Consider the following 14,676-nt stretch of genomic DNA (forward strand, 5'->3'; position numbering starts at 1 on the left):
TAGCCTCATAGAATGACAGTTGGAATTCCTAATGCATGTTGTCCTGAGACAGGGTGTCCTCACACTGGTTTTGTAGCAGTGTTTCTCTGTTGGCTTCACTGTGGCCATATTCTGGAGGAACACATATGAGAGAGAGGTAGATTCCCCTCAGCTTGCACAAGTCCCCAGAGAGTTACCCAGCAAGTAATGACTTACTGAAGACAGATTGTCAGACCTCATTGTATGACTTTTAATATCCTCATATCTAAGTGTTTTCCTACCTGTTAATGTTTCTGCCTTCCTGACATGATTCCCTTCACTAGGTACTGTGTTTAGGACAGTGGCATTCTTTCACTGCCTCAGTTAAGTAGTAGTGATAAATTTCCTTCTTACTACTCTCTTTATCAGCTCTTCGGTTTATATTCTTTTTTCAATGTATACAATTCGACTCCTATTTCTGGTGATGCACCTTAGGCAACCTCCTTTTTGCAATGATATAGCCCTTTACTGTCCTGTAATCTACGTAGATATACCTACCTCATGTTATTTCCAATATTAAATTTCTCTTCAACAATGCTGAGTGAATATGTTGCAGTTTCTTTTTTCAAATCAGCGTTGCTTTAAAAACCTTAAAGTAAAAGCAGTTATGCTAGAACAAGAGACTGTATGATGTTACAGAGATTTTCTTTTCATTGAACCAAGGAACTCCATTACTGCAATACTTCTATTAACTTGCATTTACTTCTGGATTCCGTGCCTTCACTGCAGCATCAAGGGGGTGTGATAGCTGTGTATAATGGTGTCCTTCCATTTGGAAGCAGAGAATTACCTGCCTTTTTTAATTTGGATGAAGTATAAAGCTATAATTTTATGCTGGCTTTCTGTCCTTCAGTCAGTCAGCGTCATGGACCATTTTGAAGGTCACAGAAGTAAAGATGACAAACATTTTTACTGACTGACGTGCTACTTATGGTCAGTTTTGATCATTCTTTCCCTTTCCTCTGATGCTGTAGGCCTCCGAAGTCTCTCGAAACAGAGGAGTTACTCTGTTGGCCAGACCAGGCAATAGTCTCGTAACAGCTATTCGAAACCAGCACCATCATGAGACGTTACCTCTGGGTAAGCCAAGTTTCTCTTTTCTTTTAAAAGCGGTGCTCACGAAGATGCTTTTGAGAACTTCTCATCAACCATACATAGTGCTTCATGTCACCCTGTGCCTCACTAGCAGTGCAGCCGGTGTGCCCCTGCACGGTCTGGTGACATGACCAGGACTCCTCAATGGTAGATAAAGCCTCTGTATTTATTTTTCTTCCTCTTCCAGCTTACAATGACAAGATTGTTGCATTTCTACGCCAACCCAACATTTTTGAGATGCTGCAGGAGCGTCAGCCCAGCTTGGCCAGAAACCATGCACTCAGGTACCACTTTTTTCCAGACTGCTGAAACCAAGTTCCAGGAAGGAACTTCTTGGAAGTTCCACTTCTTGGAAGGGGGGAAAATAAATTCTGGTAACTGTGGTACAAAAGATGAACTTGAGCCCCTTACGTAACTGTGACCATTAAAGACTAGGTGTGCGCCACCAGAATCTATGTAGTTACTGTAGTTATTTTCCACAGACACCAAGAAGTAAGAACCAAATTAACTATGGGCAAATAGTGACATATCTGAATTCAACTGGAAATATTACTGAATAGCAGAAGCTCTGTCTTCACCTACAATGATCACCTTGCTTTTCAGAAAATAGGGTTAAAATTGTGTTTGGATGGAAGTCAGCAGTAAAACCCCAGTAACTACAGCAGAACCAGGATTTTTTCTCGTGGTTGGATTTACACCCATGCCATGGACTTAGTCACCCTAGATTTTATGAAGAAATAGGAACATTATGAAGTAGATTGTATTCCTTTAATCTTTCTTTCTTATGACTTAATGGTAGTCCTTTCCAAAGTAATTATGTTGCATCTTTCTTTTTCTTACGCCCATTCCTTTCCTATTAGGTTTTAAGAAGAAAAAAAGGGAGAAGAAAAAACAGAACCAGAAGCCAGTACAACTTAAACTCATTCTAATTCCAGAGGTTAAATTAATTGTTTTGGCCAGGAACCTGAGCTGGCATTAGTCAGTCTCAGCAATACCAGTGTGCACCAGCTAAGCGTTTGACCAAGAATTTCGTTTGTACAGTGCAGTAAAAACTGCAGCTGCGGGACTGGCAAAGGAGAGGAAGAAGAGCAAGGGAAGGACATTCAAGTTCGTGCAGTGCAGTTTCTGCTGATAGCCTTACTGACTTGTTGTTTACCTGTGAGGGCCAGACAAAGAGTTCTTTGGGTGCAAAAATTAAAGTTCCTTCCTGAAGGAATTAATACATTCAAATAAAGTGAGGGAGACAGAGTGAAAAATGCTCCCAGAATTCAAGATGTAAATTTCTGTAACTGAGAATTTTTTTATCTTCACTATCAAATTATTCCAGACTATTTTTCTTTCTTAGCTGTAATTGGAATTCTTGTTTTGCAGAGAACAGAAGATGCTTTTATCTCCTTTTGAGCAGAGAACAAAATTGGCTAGTGATATGGACTAGACAGCTTAGCCAGCGCGTAATGAGATTTGTAACAGGATATTGAGCCCTTTGCCTCCAGGTCATTGCTTTGATTAAACCTTAGGTCAGGAGTGATCCCCAGCTACCATCTAACGCTCGTACAGCAGGTTTTAACCAAACCCCTAGGAGACAAAAGTCCATCTTTTACAGTGCTTGATTCTGCAATAGGTTGCAGCCCCACCCAGAAAGGCACTAAAGCTCATCCTTGACTTGAGGTAGAATCTTCTGACTTGAAACTAGAATAAATATTCTTGGACACTGCAGTGCTTTAGAAAGACACTGCCAGATGGGGGTGTAGATCTGTATCTTCCATGATCCTAATCTGCTGATAGCATCCTGTCCTGTGTTTCCCATGCCTTACAGGCGTTCGTTTAAACAACAAAATGTATGATTTTACTAATGTACTGTATAACCTCTGTATGATCAATTAATATCAAGTATATGTTAGTGTTGCTTGCCAAATAGAACAGACAGAGGTAAAGGAAGTGGTATTATGTGAAATTCTGTTAACAAAAGGCGATATACTAGTTGTAGCCCTAAACAAAAAGTCAATCAGTAACCTTAGCTATAGTGCTACACATAAGCTTAGAGGACTAAGAAACATTCTGTTTTCTAAAATACGGTATAAAATCTCTTGCTTTTGGATCAGAACACCGAGTGATATAAAATAGATTAATTTTTGCAAGTTTGTTAGTGTGATTAGAAAAGGAATCAAGATGTTAAGATGTGTGCCATTTTTGTAAGGAAAGAAACAGGAACTGGCAAAATACCAAGGAATAATAAGTCTTTGCATAGTTCATGCCTTGATAATGGCGTGTTCTTTTTTTCCTTTCTTCTCATCTCAATATTTTTTATGTTTCAGGGAGAAGATCCATTACATTCGGACAGAGGGTACACATGGGCTTGAAAAGTTGTCCTGTGATGCAGATTTAGTAATTCTGCTGAGGTAATCAATTTGATCAAGAGCATAATGTCGTGATTTGTGGCACCAGAGACGCTGGCTGGCTCTTTCTCAGCATAATTGAAAAAAATTTGTTAAATCTTCTGGGTCGTTTGTGATTAGAATAGGATTCATCATTACTCATAGTCATCCGAAACAGTAATTCTGCCAGAGTATATATCTGTCAACCCTTACTTCCTGGAAGGCAACCTCCATCAGTGCAGTAAACTCCATCCCCAGGCAGCTCAATCAATATAGCTGTTACCATCAAGTAGCAGATAAAAAAGAATCAGGTCAAAATGTTCCCTTTTAATGGAAAAATTCTTGGTTGCCTTTTTTAGGTTGTTGTTTAAAAAAAAAAAAGAGGAAAAATCTTGTCTTTCTCAGTACGAGTACATAACGCAAGTGCTCACAAAATTCCTAGTTTTACTGCAGTAGTGCTGCTCACGCGTAGGGCCAGGCCACACTCATGAAACCTCAACATGCAATGCATTGAGCATTGTTTGGGTAATGTAGATTTGGGACCAGGGAGCTTGCCCTTTAGGTTCTAGTGCCTTTTATTCAGCACAGGTAGGGACTTACTTTATTGTCTTGGTCTTACATGGAAAACATTGCATTTCTGAGGTGCTTTTGCTGTGCTATATAGCACTGCCTGATGCAAGGAGTTTACCACCTATTCCCATCAACTTACTGCATTCCTATTAACTTAATCTGAATGGCCAAAGAGCTGAGCTATGTGAAAACGTGTGAACCAAGAAAAACAACCTGGGAGACAGATGAATGTATCTTTGCTTCTCAGTTCTAACGTGTTGAAGCTGTCCCTGTTTACTACATAGCCTTAGATCTTTACCTCTCTACCAGTAGATTGAGCCACTGTGTTAACATGAAATATCTAATAAAATTCATTTTGTTCTTCTCGGTTACTGGTGACCATGCCTGATTTGGGAAACCTGTGGATTTTATGAATCCATGTGTTCATGGATTCAGACTTATGACCACAGCAGACTTGCATTCCTTCCTGTGATGAATGTGAACCAAATCTCTCCCTATCGCTTTTCCATGCAGCCTTTTTGAAGAGGATATTATGTCCTACATACCACTGCAGGCTGCCTTCCATCCTGGTTACAGTTTCTCTCCTCGCTGCTCACCCTGTTCATCGCCCCAAAATTCTCCAGGTAAGGGGATGAGAAAAATAATACAAAACCTTGCATTTGTATGCTTTCTCTTAATAAATACAAAGGGGCAGATTCAGAGCTAGCATTAGTTGTCAGTCTGCTAATTCCAGTGCCCGCTCCGAATCTGACTGCAGCTGCTTTTTTGCTGGATCTTTTCCATTGCTGTTATGCATCAGTTGAAGCATTAACAGTAGCTGAAACACAGAGATCAGAAATTGCCCATATGGAATAAAGTGTTTTCCTGCTTTTTATGTAGTTGGAAAATATTAGGACAAGAGAATGGTGCACTCCAAATATAATTCAGTGACATGGAAGAGCATTCATGTTATGTGAGAGGAGCAAAGAGAAGCTTCCAAATCGAAGGCATATTGCAATACTTCCAGTAGAATCATAGAATGTCCAGAGTTGGAAGGGACCCACAAGAATCATCGAGTCCAACTCCTGTCCCTCCATGTGACAACTCCACAGTTCAGACCATGTGTCTGAGGATGTTGTCCAGCCTCTTCTTGAACACTGTCAGGCTTGGGGCTGTGACAGCTCCCTGGGGAGCCTGTTCCAGTGCTCCACCACCCTCTAGGTAAAGAACCTTTTCCTAATGTTCAACCTGAACCTCCCCTGGCACATCTTCCTGCTGTTCCCTCGGGTTCTGTCACTGGTCACCAGAGAGAAGAGTGTTGTGCCTGCCCCTCCTCCTCCCCTTGTGAGGAAGCTGTAGCCACCATGAGGTCTCCCCTCAGTCTCCTCCAGGCTGAACAAACCAAGTGACTTTAGCCACTCTTCATACGGCTTCCCGTCGAAACCCCTCACCAGCTCTTTGGCCCTCTTCTGCACTCTCTCTAGTAGCTTTATATCCTTTTTATACTGTGGCACCTGTAAAGTACCATAAAGTACTCTTGGAAAGTTCAGTCTCCTCTGCTTGGGGTTCTGAAGACTCCTTCCCAAGACTCATCTACAGGGTGTTTCAAAAAGATGGACCTAATTTGAAATCACTATATATCTGAAACTGGGACCATCTATTTGAAACACTCTGTTTTAAGACCTGAGGGGATCATCATGATCATCTAGTCTGACCTCCTGTGTTGATCCCATTAACTTAGGTTTGATGGGAAACATATTTTCCAGAAAGACATTATGTCTGAGAAGGTTATTTCCAGCTGTGGTATGTCTCTGTAGTTATTGTTTATGCTATAGAAATTTGAGGAGCTAATGTCTCCCTTTTGCCAAGATATACAACCCCCACCACAGCCTCACTGCATGGCTGTGTCCAGTGGCCACTTTGAGCGAACTGACAGAAATGCGATCTGGAAAAATCCATTTTTGGTTGAGCTTTTTAAACGTTCATTTAAATTATCTGGTTTCAAATAAAATTAATGGACAAGAAACATTCACATCTTGGAGGTGGCTCTGGAAAATTGAAAGGTTTTTTGATGTGAGGAAGTTAAACGCTGAACCTTTGCCTTTGGGAGAACATTTTTGTCAGAATGTCCTATTGTCATTAATGAATATGAACACCATTGTAAATACAGTTTCCCTCCTCTACATGAGCATCAGGACAGATTAAAAACAAGTCTCCTGCAAGACTAAAACCAAAATATTTGCTAAGAATATGATTTTAGAGAATGTTAGAAGACCTGCACTAGTCTTTTCCCATTCTTGTGAAAAGACAAGGGCAAATATTCATTTGTGGCAACATGCTGTCTGTTTGCTTATTTCTGCTACTGGTTACACAGCCCATGAGAACACTCATTCTCTTGTGTCTTGGGGGAAAAAAGGTCTAACAAAAAAAGAAGTGTTGCGAGGGATTCTTTGTGCACTGCATGTAAATATGCCTTTCTGTTCTACCAAAAGAGACAATTAGTAATGTACTTCCCTCGTGGCAACCATGATACTTTGTGCTCCCACTAAATATGATTTTTTTTTCCTTCCTGTGGAGGATTTTCTGCTAGATTTCTCATTAAAAGGGCTTAGTTTTATTATGTTCTGTAATGAGATAGGGAAGTGGGATTTCATGGATCCATGATGGCATGGCACTTGTTCATACAAAAGGACTGATCAACTCCTTTGAGAATGTGGGCTTCAAAACAAAACAGGTCCCAAATTGCTAAAAATCTGCTGTATGTGTGAATCATAATAGGAAAATGTAGCATTTCTTGCTGACAGAAATCCTTCTCAATGCCACAAAGAGGTTTGTGTTGATAGCTGGAAGTGTTTAATATACAGTCAGATTAACTCAGGGAAACCTGATTCCCAGCTTGGCTAGGGTGCTAGGCTCCAGTGAGAAGCATTGCTTTGCGCTCCAGAGGTTTAATCCTGCCAAGTAAGGAGATCTCCTATACAGTGCAGAGCAGAAAGATCTCTTAAAATTGCAAAAGGGAAAGAAAACCTAAACACCATTGACCGTGAGTGGGAGTTAAGTCTTTCTCATGCCTTTCCGATCCTTGAATTTCCATTCAGATCAATCACAGTTAAAGGCTGAGGCAACACAAAGGCACACACAAGGCAAGCTCAATGGTTCTTTTAGTGAAGAAGATATAGCCCCTGGAGCTTACAACCGCATTAATGCCAGGTAGAACAAAAATAATACAGAGTGCACAGTATACCTGTATAAAGTTTCTAACTCATTAGTTAGGCAGTTCTGTCTGGAAAATCAGCTGCATGATCTGGAAAAATTTAAAGCCCCTTACACTTTAGGATGCTGTTCATTTTCCCTCCAGGACTGCAGCGAGCAAGTGCAAGAGCACCTTCTCCATACCGGAGGGACTTCGAAGCCAAGCTGCGCAATTTCTATCGAAAACTTGAAGCCAAAGGGTATGGGCAAGGTCCAGGTAAAATTAAGTGAGTATTTTGATAACTTACTCAAATAGTTTTAACATGGTGTCTTTTGTCATTATCCGTGAATGAAGACTCTGATAGGGAGTGGGAAACACAGCAGAGATTACATTTTGTACATGAACCATCAGGGCAAAATAAGGTCGTCTTATATCCTGAAAAAAAGTGACCTTCAAGAGGCTTTTATGTAGTAGTTTTATTTCTTATAGATTTATATTCTTGTACACTGCCATTCCCTAACTATTTAACAGGGAGGTTGGTATTCCTACCTGTAATTTGCTAGTAGGAAGATCCATTCAGTCAAACGTCCCCCAGAGATTATTAACAGCCATTGTAATGATGGAAGGACTCCAAATCCTTTGGTTCTACACATCAGTAAAACTCAGGATCTGAGTATGACCCTACAGAAGCCTGTACATGCAGGTTTAGCTTTCAGTAGTTCTTTGTGTTGGTAGCCCTCCTGAATTTGAACTAGAGAGATTTCTGCCTCTCTTCAGGTATTTTGGGGATCTCATTCACTTGATCGTGGGGTTTGCTTTCCAGACATCTTGTTAGTTGGCTTTTGAGTCTGTGCTCAATCTAGTTATCCAACTTGGCCAAAGGAATTATGTGTTTCTAAGGTATTTCCTGGGCATTTGGTTGACTTTATGCATCAGGTTGGCTTCCTACTAAATCACCTCTGTTGTGGGGGGAAAAAAAGTGTGAAGCCAAGCAATTTATTCCAGGCAAACATCATCATAAAAATATTCTTACAGAGCTGGAAAGTCCTAACCATTGGTTATCTCTTTTGGTGTCCTGCTTATCTGGGTCCAAGGCAGTCATGAAATACATTTTAGAAGGTCTGTCTTAAAATGTCTGTGAAAATATGAATGAGAAGGATTTCTTGCACAGGTGGTGTTTAAATGTACAATTTATTAAGTTGTTTTAGAGGTTGGCAGTGGAGTGAGAGGTCTGTTACATAAACAGAGGCTGATAATCCCTTTCCCTACCCTGCTACAGAAGCAGTATTTCCACGGACATTCACTGGATTAAATCCAGGAAGAGTTTGGGGCCAGTCCCAGACAGCTGTGACCTCATATACACAGGAAACTCACAGCCCCCTCTACCATACAAATTTGTACACTGAGAGTGTTACGGAGGGTCTTAGCAGTAGAGCAACACTTCGAACCTAATCACAGCATTGGGAAGAAATTCACCTCTGAGGCAAATAGAAAAGCCTAATGAAACAACTCACTGAAAACACATAATGGTCAAGTAGCATGTACACCAGTGGATGCTTTATTAAGTTTTCTAAGAATGAATAATAGAATGGTTTGGATTGGAGGGACCATCAAAGGTCATCTAGTCCAACCCTCCTGCCATAAGCAAGGGTATCTTCAACCAGATCAGGTTGCTCAGAGCCCCATCCAGCCTGGCCTTGAATGTCTCCAGGGATGGAGCATCTACCACCTCCTTGGGCAACCTGTGCCAGTGTTTTACCACCCTCATTGTAAAAAATTTCTTCATGTCTAGCCTGAATCTCCCCTCTTTTGGTTTAAAACCATTATCCCTTGTCCTGTTGCAACAGACCCTGCTAAAAAGTCTGTCCCCATCTTTCTTATAGGAGTCTTTTAAGTATGGAAAGGCCTCAATAAGGTCCCCCTGGAGCCTTCTCTTCTCCAGGCTGAATGTCTCTCTTTACCAGCTCTTGTTTGCCTGTGGGCTCACATGAGATTCAATCATTAGATCTCTATTTCTGCCTCCCTTTGCAGGTTAATTATACGACGTGACCACTTACTGGAAGGCACCTTCAACCAGGTAATGGCATATTCACGCAAGGAGCTCCAGCGGAACAAACTCTACGTCACGTTTGTTGGCGAGGAAGGGTAGGGAACCACAAAATGTTATCAGTTTTGAAGTAGCTGTTATGGTGCAAAACACAGAGTTGACTAAGGCTGGGCCTCCCTTGTTATGTAATGTTTCTTTGGTTTTGTTTTACCTCTGAGTAAGTGATTCATCTTAATCAGCTCAAACGTTTTTTAAAAATAATAATAGCAATAATGCTTCATTTTCCCATGGCACCTTCCATCTAGATGTCTCAAAGTGACAATTTAAGTGGCTAAATCTAATGTCATCATGTTGCCATAGCTATTTTAACTGGCTGGAAGGTAAAACTGAACTGCAGGCCCATGTTTACACACTGAATCAGTCTCCAGACAATAATTAGAGACCAGACCTTTATCCCCTTTGTTACTCTAATTCTTCAAAATGGGCCTGGCTTTGTTTCAAATTGTTTTTACTTTGCATGCCATCTAATGATCATTTGTTATCCATATGTGGACTTCTTGTTTCTAGCTAAAGTGAGAAACATGAATATTGGTTCAGTCCTTGCAGTTTAATTCACCCAGTTGGAAGCTGAAAGTAATAGAAGTCTCTTGAGAAGGTCTTTTCTCAGGAGACTTTCTGCCAGCCTTGCAAATCCGTGAGCTGTTCTTATATGATTAAATGATCTTTTGTTTCCAAATCTAAACGGAACCTTTCAAAGCCACCCTGGCTCACCTCAAGAGCTATGTTGTAGTTGAGGCTTAATCCATATACTTTTGTAATGGAAAGACCATTGTGCATATTTCCAGTGTTCCATGTAACAAAGGCTTGAAATCGTATTTCAGTAGTTTTGCATACAAAGTTTCTTTAAAAAAAAAAAAAGCATTTAGATAGGATTTCAATTCCAAAAATACCAGAACAGAAAGGCAGCTCTTGGCATGTCTAGCAACTGCTGACACTGCCAGCTCCAAGGTGGCGTGTCACCTGAAGAGCTTCTGCTGAGCTTAATTTGTCTGAGTCCAATGGAAAACAGAAGTCACCAATCCCAAAGAGAGTCACTTGGTGACCTCAATATCAGAGGTTTTCTTAACTCTTACTTTTTATACTCTGTGTTTATTTTTATACTCAGTGTTATTTGACAGAGGTCATCTCCACAGCTAGTTTTGCTTCTGGCTTGCAAGTAAAGCATAGACACGCAACATACCTCAGTTTGTGTTTTTGGAGTAGCGTTCTAGTATGCTAACACTGGCCAAAGTCACGTTGTTTTCCTCACATCTCTAATAACTTTTACTGTGTGAAGCATGGTACCCTTTGGAGAAATTACAAACAATTTGATTTGCAAATTCATTCATTCTTCATTGGTTCATTTACATCTGAAGATACAGTCCCCCAGGGTTTCTGCTCTTTAATGCTAATATAGGTTCTGCTGGAGGGACTCCAAGATAACAATTCCCCACTGAAGAGCTGATGCTGTAAGGCCACGTGGTGCAGCATGGGCACAGCTTCCCACATGTTTTGAAGCTAAAATGGCATTGAAAATGAACTATGCTTTATGATGAGTTAATGTGTTCCCAGAAACGCAATCCCTCGTCTCTCCTTGGAGGTTTTTTTGCAGGTGTTGTTTGTAGTTCTTTACTCCAGACACCATTAGGCTTAGCCTAGTATTTTAATGTCCGTTGAACCAGATCTGTTACATGATTAGCACTCGTGGTTCGTGTGGCCTCATTACCATCCCGTTTTGCTGTTGTGGCTTTAGACTCACCACATGATCCTAGAGCTAAAGCTGCTCAAAGAGAAAAGTACTGAATCTCCAGATGTAAAACAGAGGAGGATGGGCCAGCCTGCCCTTTATCTTCTTTCTAGCTGCACAAATCAATCATTCAACCCCTTGTGGTTATGCTTCCATAACTTCAAACACAAAACAGAGCATTCCAATGCAGCTGCAGAGTTTTCCACTTACTTGACATTTGTTAAGTAGGAGGAATAGTGCCCACCTCAGAAAAATCTTTTGGCACACACAATATATGACTACAAATCATTTGTTCATATTGCTACATGTAGATTTATTTTAGATTGAAAAACCTATCTACCATTATTAGAGGATGGTCTGTTTTTAATAAATGCATCACAGTTGGGGGTAATGCAGTCATGAAGCTTTTTTAATTTTTGTTTGTTTGTTCGTTTTTCAAATTGAGATAATTGGAAACTTCTTGATTTAAAAGTTGAGTTTACAAAAAAAAACACAAGGAAGAAAGGTGACTCTCTACAGAGCAAAATAACTCAACAGCAAGGCCCAGCTTAAGGGGTACCACATGTATTTGAAACTGTCAGAAAAGTAAAGGTGCTTGGATGGAACAACTGCAGAATCACCATTCTATCTTAAGAGACACAGTTCTGTGGAGATTTGGTCTTGTTTAGCATTGACCTTTAGGTTATGCCTATAGCTAAGAACGTATCTTTGTGGCTAGACTGCATCTTTGGTTACATCCCAGTGTAGGAGCTTAAGAGCAATTTCTGCTTCAGTCTGGGCTGTCTGGTCTATGAACTCAGGTGTTCATAGGCAGTTCAAACCCACTCGCTGAAAAGCGAGCCCTCTGTTAGCCAGCCAGCTAAGGCAAGGCTGAGCTTTGTAGCTGTGCCTTACTAAGCATTTGGAACAAAGGAAAATAAACTACTTAAGGGATGTGTCTGAGTTGTGATTCCTCCCAGATCAAGGTGGATGCTGCTGAAGTTTCAGCATCGTGACTGGTTCAGGGCTCAGAATCAACTTTTGAGAGGGGAGATACACCATGTTAGAAACACTTGACCACAAAGGTGTAAGTATTAGACAGCAGCCAGTGTAGGCAAAACCCAGGAAATTCACTGAAATGGGAATGAGCCTCATTTTATCTTTTTTACATCTTCCTTTCCAGGTTGGACTACAGTGGCCCCTCTCGAGAATTCTTCTTCCTTCTGTCTCAGGAGCTCTTCAATCCCTATTATGGGCTGTTTGAGTATTCAGCCAACGACACCTACACTGTACAGATCAGCCCCATGTCTGCCTTTGTTGAAAATCACCTGGAATGGTAAGGACAATTAATGCAGAATTGAACAATCCTTTTAGAGCAATACAAAAATGGAAATGCAAAACACAAAAGCTGCTGGTTTAGACTAGACTACATACAAGTATCATTGCTTCTGCTGGGAAGAATTGGGAAGTGGCTTGGGAGAAGGAAGAGAGGGAGTAAGTGTAAATACAGCAGCAGGCACTACTATTAGAATGTCTTGCTTGCATTACTTGCAATGTGATGTTCATGTACTTCTGCATCAATGGGAAAAAGACAGGGAGATGATCTCTGCTTTATCCAGGCCTTCTTTCCTTGGTCCCTTTCTGAGAATAGCAAGTGTGGTCTTTCTGTACATCAAGTAACACTGTGCTTGGAAGCTATACAGTGTTCTGTATGAGCCACATTGCCACTCTGTACCTGCTACAGGCCTTAAGAAAGGCCCAGTGAAAGCAGTTTCCCTTTTCTCCTGTGTCAGTGTCCCTCCCTGTGTGTGGCAAGGCCAGCAGAGTGAGCAGGTACTTCACCTCACCAAGTATGTGTGCGAACAGACAAATTGCTGATCTTGTTTCTTTATCAAAAATGCTGAATGCATATTGTGATCTCCTCATTTTTCTATCTGTCTGTCTGTCTTTGGGAGTTGTTTTCCCTTTGATAGTTTCAGATGTGGTTCAGTGGAGCCTGAGCTGCCAGCCCTGAGCATCGTTTGATTCCTTACGGGATTTCAGTGTGTCAAAGAAATACTGCCACATGGGTTTGTTCCTATGATGTTTTTCTTTGCCTCACTGATCTCACTGTCTCTTCTTAGAGATCCTTTTTTACAATGGGAGGCAGTTCAGGCCCCTTTACAATTGCAAACAGCACATGCCCTTCTACTGTTGTAAACAGGTCCTCTTTTGCTTCGGCTTAGTGTGGGCAGGAGGTCAAGAACAACTGTCACCACTCTTAAGGTTGCAGTGGAAAAAAGGGATGTTGCTGGGACCTAGCATGATCCTTGCATTAGACTGTTTATCTGCTGACGTTTGCAAGAAGAGAGTGACTTAGTTCTTAGAGCTTGTCCATCTCCTACTACAGTCCTGTTTATTAGACATTATGAAGTGGCTTTCTTGTTTTCAAGAAGAAATACAGTCTGTCTTTTGATCAGCTTAACAGGCAGCATGAATAAACTTTTGATTTAGGAGGCTATATTTGTGAAGATGCATTTTGATTTCAGGGCACAGGACTAGGACTAGCTAGGTGCAAACCCAAGATCATTCTACCCACACTGTGAGCAAACTGGATGCAGGCCTCTTTCTCCAGAAATGGTGTTGCCCTGTTATCTCAGTAGTATTTGAAACAGGCCCTGACTCTTATCTGTTATAAATACTGTTGTTGTGAAGAGTTCAGCTGACATTTTCTTAAACGATAAATTCTCCTGCAAAAAGTATATACTTTGTTTGATATCATTTTGTTCTTTGAGAGATTAAAGCATAGAGAGGCAGATTTTTAAAGGTGTCCTGGGAATGTAGAACAGCAGAAAGATACCTAATATGATTTTCAGTAGCAGTTTCCATTTAAGTCAGAAATCAGTAGCAGTTAGACACTTAGGATCATATTTGTCCAACTATGTGTATCTGTGCAGGCTTCTTGTATACTTGTTATTTGGGCTTTGGGCATTTTGGGTTTTCTTTTTTTAGGAAAGAGAAATGAAGTCCCTTGGACTGCAGAAGGAAACAAGTGCTATGAATGAAGAGGTTTGTACATAAAGTAGTGTAAATAGGGCAAGATTGCAGAACGCAAGGCAAAGATAAGAAATCCAGTAAGTGCTTGGTAATACTTCTTGAACTTGTTATGGAAATAACTGGCTGAGACCAGCAGTTTATAATTAGTCCAAAAGGTTTCATGATTGGCTTGTTAGATATCTAGACATTTTAAATGTTTTTATGCTGTCTGTGTTGATTGATCTCGGCTATTCATGTGTAACCTTAGACTACTCTATTCAGAAATCTGTGCAGCCAGCTAAGATGGGATTTGGAGCAAGCTTTTTAAAACTCAAAGAGTATGAATCTCCCCTAAAGGCTTTATAGGGTAACTTCTCTGAGAGCACTGTGCTAACTTGGTTGTCATTATTTGTTTATGAGGAATGGGGTTTCATGAAGTTCTCAGTCTTTCTCCAACTTTGTTCTCATCAAAGTCAGTCCTAAAACTTCTGTTTCTCAGATTCACTTGCTGATATGATTCCAATAAAGCCTCCTCCCTCTAACATGGAAGAAATAAAGATTATTTTCCTGTTCCCAAATCCGTTATGAAACATCAGTTAATATAGATGGATGAATCAGT

At 40.7% G+C, this 14,676-nt stretch overlaps 1 protein-coding gene across 5 annotated transcripts in view; it reads left to right on the forward strand.

Moving 5' to 3' along the window:
- HECW1 (HECT, C2 and WW domain containing E3 ubiquitin protein ligase 1) overlaps nt 1-14,676 on the forward strand; it is a 272,737-nt gene that overhangs the window by 220,602 nt on the left and 37,459 nt on the right. For 4 of the 5 annotated variants that reach the window (XM_021293021.2, XM_021293020.2, XM_021293024.2 and 1 more), the window contains 7 exons: nt 993-1,098; nt 1,301-1,397; nt 3,429-3,512; nt 4,572-4,681; nt 7,396-7,516; nt 9,262-9,375; nt 12,226-12,378. In XM_021293021.2, coding sequence (XP_021148696.2) covers nt 993-1,098; nt 1,301-1,397; nt 3,429-3,512; nt 4,572-4,681; nt 7,396-7,516; nt 9,262-9,375; nt 12,226-12,378 — 785 coding nt within the window. The remainder of the gene's footprint in view (nt 1-992; nt 1,099-1,300; nt 1,398-3,428; nt 3,513-4,571; nt 4,682-7,395; nt 7,517-9,261; nt 9,376-12,225; nt 12,379-14,676) is intronic. The other variant, XR_010470205.1, reaches the window with a different exon arrangement.

This window comes from Columba livia, chromosome 2, assembly GCF_036013475.1.
Source record: "Columba livia isolate bColLiv1 breed racing homer chromosome 2, bColLiv1.pat.W.v2, whole genome shotgun sequence".
NCBI classification, from domain to species: domain Eukaryota; kingdom Metazoa; phylum Chordata; class Aves; order Columbiformes; family Columbidae; genus Columba; species Columba livia.